At 42.4% G+C, this 16,887-nt stretch overlaps 1 protein-coding gene across 2 annotated transcripts in view; it reads left to right on the top strand.

Annotated features, from left to right (window-relative positions):
- LOC117255710 (striatin) overlaps positions 1 to 16,887 on the top strand; it is an 81,563-nt gene that overhangs the window by 30,862 nt on the left and 33,814 nt on the right. For both annotated transcript variants that reach the window (XM_033624854.2, XM_033624855.2), the window contains exon 2: positions 13,220 to 13,323. In XM_033624854.2, coding sequence (XP_033480745.1) covers positions 13,220 to 13,323 — 104 coding nt within the window. The remainder of the gene's footprint in view (positions 1 to 13,219; positions 13,324 to 16,887) is intronic.

Here is a 16,887-nt window from a genome sequence, read left to right as displayed (position 1 = left end):
ATAAATCACAACCTTTGCGTGGAAAGTGGCGTACGCCACTTTCAAGCCCCGTTTTGTGCGTAAGCAAGCTTGAGCTGTTTCAATGTGAGACTGGAGGGACCGTTTAACAGCTCGGTGTCGGATGTTAGCCGCTCTGTGCTGCCTCTGTGTGTGAAGCATGTTTTCACAGACATGGATGTGACCTGTTGTGATGTGTTTGCCGTCCTTCCTACAGGGTTTGGTAAAAGTTTAATTCACCAACTGGCTCCGTTGATAGGGAAAGAGATGGGACTCAGTGAAAACCCAGTGGCTGTTGTTGTTTCTCCGCTAGTTGCTCTCATGGAGGAGCAGGTCAGGGAAGTGACCAAGCTGGGAATCACAGCCATGCAACTCTCCACAGTGAGGAGGAAATCTGCAAAGACGGCAACACTCTTTCCTAGACATCATCACAGCTCATCACAGTGGCGTTGTGCTAGCCTACGTCACACATTTCGTTTACTCTGCTTGGTTTTCCGTCTTTCCAGTTGCATGAAGGGGCACTTTGAGTGACAGCCGTTGATACCGCCCTTTGGGAATAGAGGAAATGTACACTCTGTGTCCAGACCCATTCGCGTTTGGCAAATTGGGTCTGGACAAGCCAAGCTACATCACCTCTGCAGCTTGTTAAGAAATTAGATTTTTGTTATTGCATAGAGAGGAAAGTTGAAGAAGAGGCACCAAACTCAAGGTACCATTATCTAATTTTATTTGAAGCTGTGAGACTGTGAGAGGCTGATGTATTCTGACTGTACAGTGAGAGCTGTGTCGTAGCTCAGAGCTGCTGTGTCGTAGCTCAGAGCTGCTGTGTTGTCCTGCTCTCTGTGTGGTGTTTCCTGTATTGAGGGCAACTGAAGGCTGACACAATTTAATCTTCCTGTAATCCCTGTTGTCTTAAAGAAGACAAAGTAAGACTCTGTAGTCCGACACATCCACTCTGTGAGCAGACGGCAGCTCAGTGAGGGAGAGCGCAGAGCAAACATGATTATCAGGATGAAATGTTCACTTTCTGTAGATTAACCTCAGAGTCGCTGTCTTCAAATCCACCAAATGTTTTAGAACATTAAACAGCACAAAGTGAAACACTGATTTTCTGCTCAGTCTGAAAACATAGGTTTTAATGGTATACTTTCCTTAAAGCTGCTAAATTTAATATTTTTACAACAACAATGTTTGCAACTGTATGATTTAGCTTCACAGAGATCACAGCAGTAGATTTATTTCACTTTAACTGGAGTTCTGAACATAAAGCTCCTTATCAGAAGTTAAGGACCTTCCTCCTCTCTGTGCAGCTTTTATGAATCAAAGCAGCACATTTGCATTTCTGCTCCGTCTGTGATCTGATGTGGAGCACCGGTTTGTTCCGAAAAAAGAAAAGAAAAGGCTGATGGGAATTTTTATCAAGTGGGTTACCCACTTTGTCCTGCATTTAGAGTGAAGACTCCTCTGACAGATGGTTCTTCTTTCTAAAACTGAGCCGGCCCAAACTCCTCCACCTGCTTTAAAGCCACCATGAAGTTTAAAAACGTCTGCATTGAGCCACTGAAACAAAAACTACAACTTTTGTTTAGCTGCTTTTAACCTACTCTGTGTGGTCGTTGTTTCTGCTGCACAGAAAGTGATTCTTAGTTTTTGAGTGTTTTGAGCAAACAGCGGAAGAAATGGGTGTTTGGCATTAATGAAAATCAAGCACATTATATGAAGCTCCTCCTCAGGTTTCTGACGGGATTTCAAATCTGGGTTTTATGGTAACCACCGACTTTGTAAGACCCTGGAGGCAGAAAATCTGCACTGGAGCAAAGATGGTCAACAGATCTGTATATAAAGTTAGGTCAGTAATGTCAGTTTCGGTTATTTTGCTTTAGATAGCCCGATAGAAAAAGCAGTAGGAGTGGGAATCAGCAGAGGCCCCATGGTACAATATTATCAACAATATTTAAGTCACGACAACATATTATTATGATTTTAAACGTGATGTGATATGCTGAGTATTGTGATAAAAATATATTATGATAAATTGTGATTTGTTTCCTTTTTTCAACTTCTTATGATGTCCCCAAAGGAAGTCTTTGTCAACGTCTGTTTTATCTAGTAAAGTTTTCAGTCTGCTCATCTCACTTTACTCATTTTTATTGCAGCAACATGAGTCCAGTGGACTGAAGAAACAATTTATTTATTATTTATTTATTTGTTATGCGAGCGGTTACGTCAGTCAGAAGCCTCCATGTGGGGAAGACCGACAGGACGCTCGGCCAGTCAATCAATCAAACTTTATTTATATGGCACTTTTCATACAAAAATAATGCAACACAAAGTGCTTCACACAATAAACACACACACACACACACACACACACATATAAAGACTGTAATTGTAAGTACTTAAATTATAACAGGCTGAGGAAACGCTATCATGAGTGGGGAAACACTCGAGGCAGGAAAAAAAATTAAAATAGGGGGCGTCGGTGGCTTAATGGTAGAGCAGGCGCCCCATGTACAAGGCTGTTGCCGCAGCGGCCCGGGTTCGACTCCAGCCTGTGGCCCTTGCTGCATGTCACTCCCTCTCTCTCTCTCCCCTTTCACGCTTGTCTGTCCTGTCAAATAAAGGCTAAAAATGCCCAAAAAATATCTTAAAAACAAAAAAACTTAAAATAGAAAACAATTTTAGATCCGTCAGCAAATAAGTTAATAAATGAATAAGTGACGTAATAGAAGAATACGCCAGCTAAGAAGACAGATTAATACAAATAAATGAATAAATACACAATAATCATAAATACAAAATAAAAAATAAATAAAATAAAAGTAATACATTAAAATAATATAATAATGATAATAATAATCATAAAATAAAATACATTTTAATTAAAAGCCAGGCTAAAAATGTAGGTCTTGAGTTTGCTTTTAAAAATATCAACACTCTCTGCAGCCCTCAGGTCTTCAGGCAGGCTAGTTAGTTATGAAATGATGCCTCACCGTGAGTTTTTGTTCTAACTTTGGGGATGATTAAAAGGCCACTACCAGAAGACCTGAGGGCTCTAGAGAGTTCATACCATAAAAGCAAAGCTGATAAACAGGTAGGACTAAGACTATTAAGAGCTTTATAATCCAATAAAAGGATTTTAAAATCAATTCTGAAGCACACAGAGGAAGCCAATGCAGAGACTTTAAAACTGATGTGTGCTCTCTTTCTGGTCTCTTTCAGTGGGCGGAGTTTTCTGAGAACCATATGAGAGTGGTATAATTATGTATATGTATATATGTTATGTATATAATTATGATATCATTTTTATCTCTGGTGGAATTCACTTACATTTTAGTGTGCCATCAGCTTATTAATAGCATTTTAATTTAAACAAAGAAGAGCATAAAATTTCCAGAAAGATGAGTGTCGCTTTAATAATTATAAAAATTGGCATCTGTCTAATGATACGATATCGCCACAGAAGAATATCGCAGCACTGTTCTGTATCGGTTTTTTACCCGACCCCTACAAAGCAGGCAGAGAGCAGTGCAAACAAAAGTAGAAGCAGAGACAATGGACACACGTTACTGACACCAGGTGACAACAGGGTTTTATCATCCCTCATCCCTGACTAACCTGCACAAACTGACAGGAACACTTGTCTGCTTTTTACTGACCTGATTTAGTTTTCTTCCTGCCAATGAAAATATGTACATCTCTTGTTTTATAGTGCAGGTTTGTGTAATAGAGAAGCAGAAACATGTTCGTTTGCTGCTTTCATTTGGGTGCTGAATCACAAGTCTCAGGATGTGGCTTTCTTTTTGGTGTAATAATAGTTGTTTTAACAGTCACATTTGATTGTGAGATAATACGTTGTTTTACTCCAGAGTTCCCTCTCTGATGGTGTTTCACATCCTGGGATTTCGATGCGAATACTCCAGGCAGAGAACATGAGGGAATTAGTGTACAGCACAATGTACTTTCCAACCTGATTAACATATTCACTACATCAGCTGATTTTCGGCCCAACTGGAGTGGAAACCGGAGTGAAAAACTACATGACTGAACCAGAGGAGAAGAGCAGTGTGAGGACAACAAAGTGCTTTCATAGAAAATCTATGGAAAGTCTTGCAATCGTGCAGAGTCTCTACTTTTGTGACGGTGTGACCTCTGCTGTCGGCCTGTTTCCTCTGCCTCCACATCCAGCTCTGCTCTCTGTGAAGCTTTTCACCGGCTGCTGCTAAAACATGACATTCAGATGTTTCAGTAAAATCTATAATTATAAGTTAAGACGCCCCCGACGTGCTGCAGATGCCTTCCTACACATGAGCTCGTTAAACGTCACCCATCCCACCGAGTTCACCGTCATCCTCGGATGCCATGGCAACAGACGAGGGACTCAGACGAGGTAGTAACACGACTAAAACTCAGTGAACTTCGACTGCAGCCCCTTTTCTGGTTTAAATTTACCATTATTTTGTTTTGTAAGCACGTCTAGCTTCAGATGGATGTGTCAGCAGGCAGAGATCATAAATCCTTCAGAGAGGAGAAGTTTCAAGTGATGGAGGTTTAAGAATCTGACAGTTTGTAGTGATTGAGTGAGTTTTTGTCTCGTGTATTAGTTCCCTGTCACTGCTGCCAGGAAGGAACAGAAATGGGATTTGTGTGTTTAATTCAGAGATGACAGTGTCCAATGTAACATTTTTTCCCTGCTGGCCAACTGCTGGCGCATAGCAACGCAAAAACAGTGAGCAAAAAGCTTTATTTATATTAGAGACTATTACAAAAAGCTGCTTGCTGCTGCTAAAATGCTTTCGATCAGGGCCTAAAATAGTCTCGTGCTGGGATCACACAACGAGCAACAACGCAAAACTGTGACCAGCTACATTTTCGCCAAGTCAGCGTTTGCTCAAGCGCTCATTAACGTAGTTACGTTGTCCTGGGCTTGTGTGTGTCTGCTACCTGCCACAAAGCACCTCGACTCCCAACGGCATCTAAAGCTTGTATTTGGTCAAATAAATATCTTTTATTTTGATGAATGTCTGAGTCCCATTTTAAAGGAAATGGCCACTTTAGAATGAAAACACAGACAGTACTTACTCACCCTCATGCCGACAAGAAGTCCAGTGTAGTTTTTTAATGCACAAAACTCGTTCGGGGTATCGGAGGATAACGGCTAGCTGGATTTTTCCATGACTTGAAAAGACGTAATTTACTCCACTTTGATAGCATAATTTCTCACCGTGATCAGTTAGCCTGCAGGCGTGCTGTGTTTACATGGCAACTTGTGAGACTCGAGAACAAGAGCGTCTCTGAGCGTTCTCGAGTCGCTATATGCTATAAAAGTGGAGTTAATTACGTCTTGGTTACGTGTCCCCCGTACATCTTCGGAACTACTTTTTCTCCGGTAAGCTACGGGCGATTTCTCAGAGCAGGAGGCTCGTTGAGAGTAGTGACACCGTCACATCAGAGCTACAGATGGTCAGCGTTTCACACAACTTCATGTCCAAAAACCTTAACTATCACTTTAAGGACCTTCCTCCTCTCTGTGCAGCTTTTATGAATCAAAGCAGCACATTTGCATTTCTGCTCCGTCTGTGATCTGATGTGGAGCACCGGTTTGTTCCGAAAAAAGAAAAGAAAAGGCTGATGGGAATTTTTATCAAGTGGGTTACCCACTTTGTCCTGCATTTAGAGTGAAGACTCCTCTGACAGATGGTTCTTCTTTCTAAAACTGAGCCGGCCCAAACTCCTCCACCTGCTTTAAAGCCACCATGAAGTTTAAAAACGTCTGCGTTGAGCCACAGAAACAAAAACTACAACTTTTGTTTAGCTGCTCTAAATGTACTCTGTGCGGTCGTTTTAAAAGTGGAGTTAATTACGTCTTTTCAAGTCAATTTTGCATGCCGCGGCTTCAGGGCACTTGGATTACGACGGACGAGCTGTTCTGACGTTTTTGCAGTGCATTAGCAGAGTTTTATTACATTTTCAAAATGATTTTGGAAGTGGGTTCCGTGCACTTCAAGTGTATGGAAAAATCCGGCTAGCCGTTATCCTCCGATACCCTGAACAAGTTTTGTGGATTACAAAACTACACTGGACTTCTTGTTGGCATGAGGGTCAGTAAGTACTGTCTGTATTTTCATTCTAAAGTGGTCATTTCCTTTAACGTCACATTTTGCCGCCCCATGGCATCCCCATGTGCAACCATACACATAAAGCCAGCACAATGTCAGGTAACTCAGCTGAATAACACTGCTGCAGCTAGAAACAACATATGATTGGTTGACGCTTCAGGTGTCATTCAGGAGCTGAAAACAGTTGAGGTCAACTCAGCTTTTATCTGTAGTGCATCGAGCGTCAGTTTTTAGCTTCATGTCACCGGCTTCCATGGGCTTAGCTCCGCCCCAAAGTGTCTCGTACTTCAGCAGCATTTAAAATCCAACATGGTTGTTGCAGATTGTGATTAAAGGCTTCAAAGGGCTCTGAATGCACACAGTATTTTTTGGGACAATGTTTCAGATACTATTACCAAATAGTAAATTTTGACTTTTTTCTGAGTGTTTTCCTTTTTTAGACTCGTCGATTAGTCCTAATTAAAATTTTTGTTTAGTCGCCAGGAACATCCCCGTCATTAACCAGTTTCCAGCATTTATGAGCTACATTGTTAAAAATCACACACAAACCATAAGAAACGTCTTGAAATATGTTGTAAGATTTGGATCATTTCCTTCCTTAAACTACAGTTCACTATATATCAGGTGTCAGATTGTTCTTGAACACAACAGCAGTTGTTCAGCCGTTGATGATGTCATCAAAAGGCATTGATTTTCAAACAGTCATACATCCAGAAATCCATCACAGAGTCACAGAGACAAAAACAGGAGCAAGAAAAGACCAGAATGCAGTGCGGTCACGGGATATTTGTGTTTGTATGTGTGCAGAGAGGTTTGATCTCTGTGACTCTGGAATCAGACGGAATTGTCGTTATGTTCAGCTTCGCGTGATCAAGCTTTTCCTCCGAGAACATAAACTGTTTCCAAACAGAGAGCTCGTCTCGTTCACCGTCATCATCTCAGTGAACTTCACATGCAGTCGCCTCGAGTGTGGAGCGACCCACTTATAATGTGTGTTTGACATGAATGAAGGGCTGAGTGTCCTACTTCCTCCTCAGTGTGTGTGTGTGTGTGTGTGTGTGTTTACAGGGGGTTTAGTTTGCAAACACGCAGTCCAGTCAGTCAGTGTGTAGAGCGGCCTGGAAGTGTCAGAGCAGCAGCCTGCGGCGTCCGATCTGTCAGATCAACACAATCGATCACAGATGAATGTATTCAGTATCTGCTCCTCCATTTTCTGGAATATTATGAGCACTCAAACTAGAGATGAAACAATTTGCAGATGAATCAATTCATCAGTCAACAGAAAATGAATCAGCAAGTCTCTTGATGTCTGATTAATTGTTTCATTTTGTTGTTTTAAAGTTGGTGCAGCATTTTCTGAGGAAAAGGGCCAAAAATCAAATTTGCAACCCAATTTCCGAAAAAGGTGGGACGCTGTTTAAAGTGTAAATACAAAATGCAATAATCCTCCGTGACCTATATTCAGTTAAATACAGTACAAAAATTATTAGGTTGTCCGTCAGTCTGTCCCATTCTTGTGTTATATCTCAAGAATGCCTTGAGGATACTTCTTTTAATTTGGCACAAACATCCACTTGGACTCAATGGTGAATTGATCAGATTTTGGTGGTCAAAGGTCATTGTCACTGTGACCTCGTCTGTCTCATTCTTGTGAACATGATATCTCAAGAATGCCTGGAGGAAATTTTTGCAAATTTGGCACAAACGTTCACTTGGACATGAAGATGAACTTATTAGACTTAAGTGGTCATGGGTCAAGGCCACAGTGACCTTGCATCTGTCTCATTCTTGAGAATTCAATATCTCGAGAACACCTTGAGGGAATTTCTTCCAATTTTGCATCTGCTTTTAGTCAAGGATCAATTGATTAGAATTTAGTGGACAAAAGTCAAGGTCATTCTTGTAAATGTGGGATTTTTTTCAAATTTGACACAAATATTGAGTTGGACTCAAAGATTAACTGACCAGAATGTGGTGGTCAAAAGTCAAGGTCAGTGTGACCTCACAAAACATGTTTTTGACCATAAGTTGAGAATTAATTCACTGATGATAAGCAAATTTCACACCAATGTCTGACAGGATAAAATAATGAAGTGATGACATTTTATATCCAAAAGGTCAAAGGTCAGCTTGACTGTGACATCATCATGTTTTAACGTCATATCTCAGGAACAGAAGGGGAGACATTTGGTCAGATACTGAATTGGTGACTCTAATCTTGAAACTCTGCTGATTATAATATGGATGAGGGGTCAATCTTGGAAACCAGCGGCTATCAATCTGACTACAATAAAGCCTCTTCCGTGTGCCGGTCATTTCAGCCAATCTCTATAAACTGGTATCTGCATATGACTTACAAAAAACATTATAAATCTAAATCATCATCAGATCACAGCTGATGGGTTCTGAGACGACATTTCAGTGTTTCAGGTGTGTCTGTTTAGGTGACGCTCACATGTGATTGATCGATACCTCTCGGACTACAGACTAAAACCAGAACACTTCCGATACCTGAGTCTTGTCCCGTCGCCATCAGACACTGCATTCATGTGCAGATATCTGTTTACAGAGATTACAGAGAGGTAAACAGTCCTGCATGGCAGCGTCACAGCTTTCTTGCCAGCTGGAACTGTTTGTTGTGAACTCTCATATTAAATATAACAGCTGACCTGGTTTTTGTAGCGACTGTACACACAAACAACTGTCAGTGTGAGCAGGAGGAGGAGAAGCAGTAAAGCAAAGGAGGGTTGAACCTCAGGGGTGCAGAGGGGTTGGGGGGTGGGGGTGGGGGGGGGTGGGGGGTGATGTAAGCGCTGATGTCATGGATCCTGCTGGGAAACAGCTGGGTCTCTGCACACAGAGCCTGCAGCTCACAACAGTCAAGGACGAAGGCTGTTATTATTATTATTATTATTTATTTTCAAACTGTCATTTCATTGTTTTAGACCAGAAAACTTTTCCTTTACATGTGTCTAAATTAAGACTCGGTATGAACTGAACCAACATTTAGATGCTTAGACACAAAGTTTACAGCTGTGGGTTTCTGCTGCGCTCACCTCCTCCTCCCTCATTATTTGACCTTGACTCCAGGTCGGTCACATGTCGTCTGTTCCCACGCTGCTCACTGAGTCGCTGCCTCACGTCCAGCCATGTCTGAGAGGAGACGTTAAGACAGATCAGACGCAGAGACACGACGTGTTAGTTGGTCACAAGTTTCCTTTCAGTTCCTGTCCCATTTCCCAGGAGGCTTTGGGAGCCTCAGATACCTGCTGACCTGAGAGAAGACAAATCTCCTCTTTGTTTGTAAAGATTTGTTTATTTAGAGATATGAAATTTACAATGCAATTACAGTACGCAAGATATGTAAACATTTACATTCATGCATGAGAAATAAATTTAACAGAGAGGAAAACAGAGAGAAACAGAGACACGTTTTCAGATACATGCAGATGTAGAACAGAAGGTGAAACATAAACGTGAAACATCGACTTAAATATATGTTCAATTAAAATAGTTACAGTGAGCATTGATAAAAATAAAGTACCCGTTTTATGCTATCATTTACTGCAGACTGCTCTTAACCGGCCGGTAGGGGTTGCGAGCTTTCCAGAAATCAGCTCGGCTAAAAACAAGTGTTACTGTCTGCTGCAGGACATATTTCACTCCATCGTGGTGCAAAAACTGACATCCATGGAAAGGTTTGGTCTCATTTGGAACTGTAGCATCTGCAGATTAATTCCACACCCGATCGTAAACTGTATTTAAAGATAAACAACGCGTCTCAACTTCCTCCCACTGTACAAAAGTGAAGACAAAATATCCCGGATATGGTCCCTGCCATCTTGCACCGGTGACATCATGTGAAGCCAGACCTGGGGCCTCATTTATAAAAGAGTGCGTAGGATTCATACTAAAAGTTGACGTGCGCCCAAAAGCTGAAAATGGCATGCGCCAAAAAATAATCTGATTTATAAAACCGTGCACACGCACACTTGCACGCAATGTTCTCTTTATAAATCACAGACCTCCTGGAGTTGTGCGCACCCAGATCCACCTCATATTCCGCCCTCTACACGCCCTAGTTCAACCATAAATGGTCATGCAAATCACCTCATGAATGCGATCTGCATATAAATAAGCCGGCATGCGAGTGTTCTCTCGTTGTGAGTCAAAGCGACAGGTGTGAGAAACAAACCAAAAAACGGAATTTCTCCGAGACTGAGCTCGAGACCCTTTAACGGGAGGTGGAGGACCGAAGAAAGATTTTATTTGGTGGCCACAGCAGCGGGATCACTAATAAAAGAAAGCGAGAAAAGTGGCAACACATCAACGCTGCTGATGCCATCAGCTGTGTCTGTGGGACTGCACCGACAGTGACAGAACAAAAAAAAAAAGTGGTCTGATCTAAAGGTAGACCAAATATTTTTACTCCTTTACCAACATGTAGTTAATGTGTTGCTTTTAAATTTGAGGAAGTTTGACATTGATGTGCGACATAAAGAATCACATTTATTAAAGGTGGAGGCAAAAAGGAGGATGTGCCAGTGCCATCTTGCGCAATTACGCATGAGGGTCACCGCAGTATTTATATGTTTATGGCAATTAGTCTGATCAGACACCCGGCCTGAATTACAGCATGAACCAGTGGTATCCCTGTCCCAAAATACAACGTGTAATTTGAAATACAATTCAAAGATGAAAGTGTAATAGGCGAACACGTTTCTTCATGCCGGTTTTGTCATGAACAGCACATGTCTAAGTAGGGCTGATGAAATGAGTGTAACGGTTGTGCTTAATGGCTGTATTTCGAGACATGATAAATGCACTGGAAATATTTAGCTAAATAAATAAATATATTCCATGCAGTCACACCGTCCTCTCCCCCTCCTGCGCTCACAGAGTGGACAATGAGACGTTAGAGGCAGTGCAGATTAAATACGTATTTAGAAAGAATTTCAATTCAGGATTTGAGTTGGATTTTACAACGTTTTTATGAAACAATTATCCCTCACTCCAAGCACAAAATAAGGCTGCTGGATTTAATTTCAATGATAACGTGGATCTAAGGTGGATATAGCGTGACATTAAATTTGTGTGAGACATCAATAAAAATCTGACTCCACTTCTCCACCTCGCCGTCTGCATCGCCAAAATGTCTCCAAAATGTTCGCACGCATGACTCAGAGTTTGCTTACAGGTGCGCACATTCTCCTGCCAAGTTTATTTTTATAAATCACAACCTTTGCGTGGTAAGTGGCGTACGCCACTTTCAAGCCCCGTTTTGTGCGTAAGCAAGCTTTATAAATGAGGCCCCTGAGCAGTAGTGATCCCCGCAGTGTTGATTTCCCGCCCCTGCACTGGTCCAACCAGTAGCAGGCAGGGCCACAGATTGCGAGCACGCTGATTGGCACACACAGCTGTCAATCATGTTGACAAACTGCCTTTTTATAGTATCAAATAAATAATTAAAACCAAACTCATGAGAAAATGAACACTTAAACAGACAGCAGCATTGTAAGGACTTCCTAAAATAACAGATTTATTTCCATCCATTCATCCATTTTTAACCGCTGATTCAAGGCCGAGTCGTGGAGGCAGCAGGCCAAGCAAAGTATGTATGTTGAACCATCTCAACTGCCCCTTTCCAACGTAAAAAGAGCAGCGGCTCTACTCCGAGCTCCCTCCAGATGTCTGACTCCTCCCCCTATCTCTAAGGCTGAGCCCAGACACCCTACAGAGGAAACTCATTCCGACTGCTTGTATCTGTGATCTCATTCTTTCAGTCACTACCCAGAGCTCATGACCATGGGTGAGGGTTGGGACGTAGATGGACCAGTAAATCTAAAGCTTTGCCTTCTGGCTCAGCTCCTTCTTCACAATAACGGTCTGACACAGCGCCTGCATCACTGCAGACGCCGCACCAAACCGCTGATCCATCTCATGCTCCATTCTACCCTCACTCATAAACAACACCCCGTGGTACTTGACCTCCTTAGCTTGGGGCAGTAACTCTCTCCCAAAAAATTATTTGGCATATGCTTTTGGGTTTTCGGTCTGGCCCATGTTCCATCCGCCATCAGAGGGCGATCGAGATGTTTGGGCTTCACATTTGGGAAGTTGTCATTTCGTCCATCTTTTTTATACAGTCTTTGTGCTCGATGTGTTATGATCCACTAAAGTTAGGCATGATACAAGATGGAAAATACAAAAACAGTTTTATCTGCGCTGCAATCTAGACTGTAAGGGAGCCAGGAGGGACATTTCCTCTGCCCTGAGATCTGCCCTTTACTGAGTGCACTTTTCAAGTTACAGTGTGGTATTAGCATACACTTCTGTAGTCCACCGCTGAGACAGATCCATCCTGTCCATCCTTCTTGTTTTTATTTTCCATCTGTATGCTCCACACATTGAAATGGACATCGTGACATTGCAGATGAAGACCGTGTTGTTGAGGGCTTTGTGATTGTGGGGAGTTATTTTAGCCTTCATGGTCCTTCACACCACTTCCCCTCAGAGAAATCACACACCATTTTCTAAATCCACTAAACCACCGCTGCTGCTGCTCAAACCTCTGTGGGACCGCGGTGCAGCTGAGCACCAAAGTGGAGATAAACGAAATCAGAATTAGACTTGATAAAACTTTAATGATCTTTGCGGGGGAGTCAGATCGTCACAGAGCGGAGACGAAGATCAGAGAAAGTAAAGCACAGAGGATCATCAAGGCAAATAATTACAGCGACAGAGACGACAACAGAAAAATGATTCAGACTTTGTTGATTCAGTGATTTTGTTTTGGTTTCTCATCATCATCATCATTATCATCATCATCATCATGTTTAATGGAGATTAGGTGTTTTTATGGACCCCCTGAGGTTCTGTTTAATCTCATCCACGCTGTCTGTTAGTCCCGGCTTCTTTTGTGTGTTGCTGTTTTTTTGCCTCATGCAATTAACTGCACTTTGGAGTTTAATGGAAAACACACAGCAGGGATCCAATCTTAATGACTGGAGGGATAAAAGATGTCAGAGAATAAAGTTCAGATGTGGCTTCCACTGCTCTCCCTGCCGTCCATCATCATTCAGTGTTCCCTCTGTTCTCTGCAGGCTCAGATCGCCTTCTTGCAGGGGGAGAGGCGAGGTCAGGAGAACCTGAAGAAAGACCTGGTGAGGCGGATCAAGATGCTGGAGTACGCTCTCAAACAGGAGAGGTGAGTACATCTAACCTTAAAGGGACAGTTCATCCAAAAATTAAAACTACAAATCTCACTTGTAGAGCTGTCTATCAGTCTGGATAGTTTTGGTCTGAGTTGTTGAGTGTTGGAGATATCGGGCGTAGAGATGTCTGCCCTCTCTCCAGTATAATGGAACTAGATGTCACTCGACTTGTGCTCAAAGCACCAAAAATACAATTGAAAATTTAATAAAAACTCAACGTTGCATGTAGGAACTATTCTCTTTCAACCTAACTACACCCGCCAACCCTGCACAGAGGGAAAGTACATCTACTGCTAGCTCATGTAGCAAGCTAACGTTACAGCTCAGAGGACACCATTAATGTGTACATCACACGCTGTCATGAGCATGTGCGTCTTAGCCATGAGTAGATGCATACTTCCTTTGCACAGTGATACGGTCGGTGGGTTTGGTAGAACAAAGTCTGTGGATTATCTCAAATTGCTGGGTCATGATTTCTGGAAAGAGACATTGCTGTTGAGTTTTTATGCCGCTGCGACGGTGATAGCCATGGCAAGAGGCATCATGTTTTCAGGTTGTCCGTCCGAACATCCGTCTGTCCTGTTCTTGAGAATGCAGTATCTCAAGAACCCCTTGAGGGAACTTCTTTAAACATCCACTTGGAGACAACAATGAACTGTTGAGATTTTAGTGGTCAAAGGTCAAGGTCACTGTGATCTTGTCTGTCGCATTTTTGCAAACGCTATGTCGCAATCCCTCAAATTTGACACAAACATCCACTTGGACTCAAGGATGAACTGATTAAAATTTGTTGATCAAGAGTCAGATTATGTCGGTCAAAAGTCAAGGTTATTGTGACATTTCACCTGTCTCATTCTCGTGAACATGATGGGCTCTAGTTTCGCCCAGTTGGCGCAGCCAACTGGGTGTGGCCTGGCGGATTTTGTAAGTTTGGCACACCGTGCGCCTGGCGCAGCTAATCCTCTTTCCCACCTCCGTCCCTCCTACCGGCACAAGTCGGAGAGAGGGAGGAGAGCAGGCGTGGAGTGGGTTTTACCCACATCACACCAATCAAACGAGCCCCTCTCCTCGCCCTTAAATGCGCCGCGCGAAGGTGTAATGAGAGTTTACTGAATTCGCCATGGCAGAAGAAAGCAGCAGCGTCACACAGCCAAACTCCTCCCAGGAGGAAACTTATGTTTTGGTCCGGGAGGTCCAAGCTCGCAGTGTCCGAATATACGGAACTGCGAGCAGACCTCCACAGGCTGATGATGCAAAGGTAGCCTGGGAGGAGGTCACCACAATTATAAATCAATGTTGCGTTTCTCTCGTGCGCACGCTCTCTCTTTCTCTCTCGCAGTCTCACTCTGTCTCTTTTATTTTGACTTTTCTAAGATGACAGATGCTGAATATATATACTCCCTATCTGATGATGTGGCTGTTTGTGGTTGGCTGAGAGGGATGAGAACTCATTAGTTTGCAGCTGTGTTAATCAAATCAGGTTGGGTTTCCATTACGCGTGCCAAACGTGCCAAACGGTGCCGTTCTCCTTTGATCTGACATCAGATGTGACGGGACAGTTGATATAGAGATACATTTATGTGCTGATTGCAGATAGTTGCATTGAATAGTGGTTTTGTGGCTATTTATTGCATTGTTAATGTGCCTGATATTCTGGAAACCTGCCTGTGAGGTTTTGGTGACGTGTGCGCACTGTCCGCCGGTCAGCCAAACTTCGGCTTACACCGGCTGCGCTCCCCCTGCGCTGACAGTAGACCTGGTTTCAGATGGCGAGCTTTTAGCACACCTTCGGCGAAGCCTTTTGGCATGAAACTGTCACTGCGCCAAGCTGGATCTGTCGACACCTCCCCCTGCTGCACCGCCACACCCATCTCAGCACACCTCGGTCTGCCAAACTACCAAACTGAGCGCGCCTCGGGTTGCGCTGCTCGAAAGTAGCTCTGCGTGGGGTTCGCCACCCTGTACCGCTTGCGCTGCGCCGGGAAACTAGAGCCCGATATCTCAAGAACACCACAATGGAATTTCTTCAAATTTGGCACAAACGTTCACTTGGACTGAAGAATAAACTGATTCGAATTTTGTGGTCGACAGTCAAAGGTCAAAATGTTTTTTACTTATACTAACTGTTCAAAGATCAGCTTGACTGTGACATCATCATGTTTTAACGTCATATCTCAGGAACAGAAGGGGAGACATTTGGTCAGATACTGAATTGGTGACTCTAATCTTGAAACTGTGCTGGTTGTGTAAATCACCAGTTTCATCATGAAATAATATTATATTGATTTTCTGGACAATGATTTGTTATTTGTTGATAGTACAAAGTCTGCGACGATACATTTTCGATTCAATGTGATTTAGGGGCCTGCAATAGATATGAGAGGGCCCATTTAACGCAATCAGTTACATAAGAAGCTCCCACCTCTTTTTTACTTTTGGCTATAAAAGATAAAACCAACTCATAAATAATAAGAGCAGTAACGCTTACTTTAAACTGACTCCGCTAACACAGATAAAACAGCACATGGGATAAGGTAACCCTTTATGGAAGAAATCTTTTCATTTTAACCCAAACCATCATCTGTTTCCCAAAACGTCAGGGCTATCTGTTACGTCGTGTTTAATCTTGTAACATCATTGTTTACATTCGGCATGTGCTCTGTCTGTTGACCTGTATTTTCTCCATAATCGATTATGTTCCATGCTGCTAATTTATTCCAGAGAAAATAAAGTTATTCTCATCGTGTTCCTTTCAGCTGCTTGTCATCTGCCTGCTGCTGTTTGACATTGACACAGAATTTGAAAATAAAGACGCAAGGTTGACCTAAAGATGATGATATTGATTAATGATCATTAAATCAATATATGGATCAAGATCGATGGATCATTTCACCCGTGAAGCATCTATGTTTTTACAGACATGGATGTAAACTCTAAGTGCAACTTGACTGGTGCGCGGTGGCATATAACCACAAATTCTGGAGCAGTGATATGGCTGGCGGGTGTAGTTAGGTAGGAAGAAAGTAGTTCCTAAATGAAACTGCTCACAATTCTTTGGATTGTCTTGAGTAACTGGGTCATGATTTCTGGGAAGAGACATTATTGTTCTTCAAATTTACTTCTTGGTGCATTGAGCACCACAAGCCAAGTGCCATCTGTTTCCATTGTATTGGAGAGAAGGCAGACATCTCTACGTCCGGTAACTCCAACACTGCAACTCACAACAAAACTATGTAGACTGATAAACAGAATGACAGGTAGGAGAAAAAATATGTTTTTGATTTTGGGGTGAACTGTCCCTTAAACACTTGAACCAAAAATAAAATCTTGCTTCTTGTTTTTAAGCTTGGAGACAATTCTCAATTTTAATGTTTCATTCTGTAAAATGCAGTCAGAGAATTAGATTTATTTAACCTGATTCTCACACCGTTGCCTTTTAATTCCAACTTATTAGAATCAGTTCATAGTTCAGTTGACAATAAGAGAAATGTGCAGAGTTGCTGACAACCATCAGTTGCAATCTGCAGTGTGATGAGGAATTCAATGGAATCAAAGTG

The sequence above is a fragment of the Epinephelus lanceolatus genome, chromosome 3 (assembly GCF_041903045.1).
Source record: "Epinephelus lanceolatus isolate andai-2023 chromosome 3, ASM4190304v1, whole genome shotgun sequence".
Lineage (NCBI taxonomy): Eukaryota > Metazoa > Chordata > Actinopteri > Perciformes > Serranidae > Epinephelus > Epinephelus lanceolatus.
The sequence above is the reverse complement of the archived record's forward strand: the minus strand, read 5'-3'. Positions and strand labels throughout refer to the sequence as shown.